At 32.9% G+C, this 4,330-nt stretch overlaps 1 protein-coding gene across 1 annotated transcript; it reads right to left on the minus strand.

The window, feature by feature from the left end:
* Window positions 1-1,768: 1,768 nt before the first annotated feature.
* LOC115713170 (phospholipase A2-alpha) lies at window positions 1,769-3,883 on the minus strand. Its single transcript, XM_030641657.2, has 4 exons — window positions 3,716-3,883; window positions 3,430-3,472; window positions 3,188-3,313; window positions 1,769-2,187 (listed from the first exon to the last, which is right to left on the minus strand). Exons 1-4 carry the CDS (start codon window positions 3,848-3,850, stop codon window positions 2,012-2,014), a joined length of 480 nt encoding a protein of 159 aa, XP_030497517.1. The 5' UTR covers window positions 3,851-3,883; the 3' UTR covers window positions 1,769-2,011.
* Window positions 3,884-4,330: the final 447 nt, after the last annotated feature.

A 4,330-nucleotide genomic window follows, 5' to 3' on the forward strand; every position in this document is an offset into this window, starting at 1 on the left:
ATATACCCAAATAAAAATTAAAATAAATAAAATATAGGTTACCTTGAGTGAAAAGATGAAATGCGAAGAACAATCGGAGGCTCGAGCAGCGTTTGTCGGAGGTGCGGCGGCACAATCTCGTCAGAATCTGGTGGATTTTTTTTTTTTATAATTATTTACAATAAAAATGTAAAGAAAAAGAAATAAAAAGAGAGTAATGAAGATTTAGTGGACAAAATAAGGGGTTGGGATGAAAAAATAGTGGTTGGGATGGTAAAAAGGGGGCTGCCGACAGTGGTGGTCGGAGGGTTTGTAGAGAAAAGCAAGGGAAGAAGAAAGAGAAAAAAAAAAGAAAAATGGGGGAGGGGGGGTCCGTGCCAAGTTTTATTTAGCCTGGATTTTTGATGGTGCAATTAGGTGCGCCGATAAAAGTCTAGGCTGAATAAAAACACATGAAACACTGCGTTTCATTTATGTTGGGACTTTTGCCAGCGCAATTAAGTGCGCCGGCAAAAGTTCCCACCGAAATTTTCACCCACGCTTTCATTTGGGCGGGAAGTTGACCGCTAAAAAATTTTAGAGCTTTTGCCAGCGCACAATTGCGCCGGTAAAAGCCAAATCCTGATGCAACGTGTCAATTGGTCAAAATGCCAATACTTTTGCTGACGCAAGTCAATGCACCGGCAAAAGTTTTCACCTACTTTTGCGCGCACATTTTTTCACTGCGAGAGAATTTGATCGCCTATTTTTCAACAATTGTGCCGGTGCATTTAGGCGCCAATAAAAGTAAATTTTTTTTTCACTTTTGCCGGCGCATGTAAGTTCGCCGGCAAAAGGTGGCTGGAACCGCTAAAAATTCCCACCTTTTGGCGGTTGGATTGCCACTTTTTGTCGGTGAATTAAAGGTACATCGCCGGCAAAATGTACTATTACCGGCGAGAAAAGGCGCCAGCAAAACATGGAGTTGGATCCATTTTTTTGACTTCTTTTGCCGGTGCATTTGTTGACTTGCGCCGGTAATTGTACACTTTTGCCGGCGCAATTAATTAATTGCGCCGACAAAAGTGTTATTTCTTGTAGTGAAAATAAGTTTTTGAAAATATGATTAGTTAAATTGTTTTTGAATTTTTAAATATTGATTTGCGAAAATAGTTTAATTTTAAATAAATAGTATAGGATAATTCTACAATACACCCCTTAAAAGGGATGCATTGATACATCCTTATTTATTTTTATTTATTGAGTTTTTCGGCAACTAAATATTTTTAGAGCTTAAGAAAGTAATAACAGAATAAATAGCAAGACAACAACTAAGAGATTTTTACGTGGTTCAGCCGTTAACTATCCTTAATCCATGAGTCCATTTTATTAGACTCATCGTAACTGTTTATACAAATAGATATACAATGAACTATAACTCTTTTCCACCGTGTTCCTCTTGAAGAAGAGAAACCTTAGTAGGAATATTTTAGTGATTGTTTATATTTTAAACCATGCTCCCCAGATAGATTTTGATATCTACCAAATTATGTCTCTCAAACTTTCACATATACTAAATCATGGCCCTTGAACTTTCATCCATGTTAGATTTTTTTACTAAAATTAGAAAAAAGTTTGTAAATCAAACAATATCAATAGTTCAGGGTTCATTTTTAACGAACTTAAAAGTTCACGAGCCATGATTTAGTACACATATAAGTCCGAGGCAAAAATTCTAATTTATTTATATTACGTAGTTTTCAGGTTGCTTATATTTAAATTATGCTCTTTTCCAATGGTAATTAAAAAATAAAAAAAAGTCCGTGAAATATTTAAATATAGTCTATAAAAATGTTTAAAAATCTGGGTGTTAGTAAAAAATTAAAAAATGTGTGATTGTAATTTAAAAATGCCATCATCGATATGAAGAATTGGTTGGGTGTTTGAAATTGTTGAGTCGGAATGTATAAAATTTGAGTTCCTTGACAAATTTATTATTGTGGTTGTAGAGAGAGGCCTATCTTGCCGTACGTCAGCATTTAGTCATAATTAATTAAGGCTTATGGAGATATCTGCCAGCAAGCAAAGCGGCCTCCATAACAACCGATATAACTTCTATAACTTCTCCAGCGTCACATGTGTTCCCTTTGAATGTACGGCCTCCCGCTTTCTTGAAATTTGTCATGCAATTTAGGAACGTTTGACTGCACTCTTGGCTTAAATATGCATCTGCACCCACAATTGTGTCAATGGTTATTTTATTATTCAACTTTGTATATATACAAAAATCATATACTCTATATATGTTATGAATATATCCACCCAAAGAATAACATATGTATTTTTGCCTAGGAAAACTACATCATGCACAATTATAATTAGTAATTTTCCCTTCGAATTTTGACATGTATTAAATCATGCGTCCTGAACTTTTTTGGCAGTAAAAAATTCTAAGATTATTAAATTTAAGGACTTTTGTCTAATTTTAATAAAAAAATTCTAACATGAAAGTTCAGGGGCATGATACATATCAAAATTTGGGGGTATAATTTGGTAGATATCAAAATCTGAGTAGCATGTTTTAGTACATAAACAATCACTGAAACCGTAAAATTGAATGAAATTAGACAAAAGTCCTTAAATCTAACAATCTCGATAATTCAAGGGAAATTTTTAACGGCTAAAAAAGTTTAAGAGATATAATTTAGTATATGTAAAAGTTCGGGGGAAAAAATTGCTAATTAACCTTATTTCTAAAGTTTCGGCTTATTATCTTCAAAAAATCACGGGTTCAATCTATCCCTATCATTATCACCTCTCTGTTTTTTTTTTTTTTTTTTTTTTGTCTTCATCATAACCAAAATCATATTAGTTATTCATGTCTCTATGAAAATGCATGAACTTAAGTAATTAGTCAATATATATTGCAATCCATAAGAGATGGGCCCGTAACATTAATTATACCTTAATTTCAACTAACACAAGATTTTTCTCTTTTTTTTTTTCACTTGAAGAGGGAGAGAGAACTAACACATACTTATGAATAAGGTATATTAATTTCTACAGTGTACGTATTAATATTAGTTTTGAAATATTGAGAGTTCAAAACCATTAATTCACTTACATAGAGATTAAACAAACACATAAGTAACACGTCTACAGTCTACAAATCTCATACCTTACAATAGGATTTGTTGTTGCAAGTGGAAGAAATAAGAATAAAACTTACTGTTCTTAGATTGAACACAGGCGTCATGCTTCATACAACAGGCATCAAGCCCATCACAAGGCTTCTCCCCAGGACATCCACTGTACAACAACCCACAATACTTGCCATATCTCAAAAAAGGAGGCACTTATGTTTTTCCAACCAAAAAAGAAAAAGAAATATAAAAACAAATCAGTTACCTTTTTCAAACAGAACATGATAGCTAAGCCAGTAAAAATTTAACATGTATTTGTAATATGTACCTGAACAGAAGTCCGACTCACATGTTCGACTACAGCTTTTACTCTGTAAAGCGTTATATTCGATCTCAGTACTTGCTTAGGGCTTTTAATTATAAGTAAACCAAGAATAAAGTATATATGTATATATATATATATATAACTATATCTCTCTATATATGTGAAAGAAAACACTAATTACTATAAATGATAAGGTAATAGGAAAATAGTTTGATAAATGAGTCAGTTTATCCAATAGAAAATAACTAGATTAGTCGAAAAAGTAATTAAGTGGAGATTGGGAGCAAACCACGCTGACGGAGGCATCGATGGCTTGGACGCCGATGTTGAGGGCACCGACGGATTGAAACCAATTAGAAGAGACCAACAAGAAGAATGGGAAAAGGTAGGCCTTTAATGAGTGGCATAGTTGTTCATAAACCATTTTTGCAATGTGGAAAGGGTGAGAGAAGCTAGGTTAGGCTCTCAATTATATGGAGAATGGAATATTATAATATTGGCAATGACATGAATAGTGGTGGAAGAAAAAACGAGGTAAATTAATTGGATTTATTGTCTTAGAATGGCTCGTGAATTTTGTGTTTTGTTTTTTTGCGATTGTTGACAGATCATGTTGTCATTTCTTTTTTCTCTCTTCCACTGACTCACGAGCTGAATTCATGGCAGTCGTATATGCGTATGCTTACGAAAGTTTTATCCTATACTGCCTCTTATATAACACTATTAGGGTTGGTTTGGAAAGTCCTATTAGGTAGTATTTTATTGTATTGTATTTTATTGAATTAGATTATATATTATATTTTTATATAATATTATGTTAAACTTTAATTTATACTAAAATATTATATATTTAGGTGTCCATAAAAGTTAATACCGCATATAGTTTTACGTAAAAATATTACAT

The sequence above is a fragment of the Cannabis sativa genome, chromosome 4 (assembly GCF_029168945.1).
Source record: "Cannabis sativa cultivar Pink pepper isolate KNU-18-1 chromosome 4, ASM2916894v1, whole genome shotgun sequence".
NCBI classification, from domain to species: domain Eukaryota; kingdom Viridiplantae; phylum Streptophyta; class Magnoliopsida; order Rosales; family Cannabaceae; genus Cannabis; species Cannabis sativa.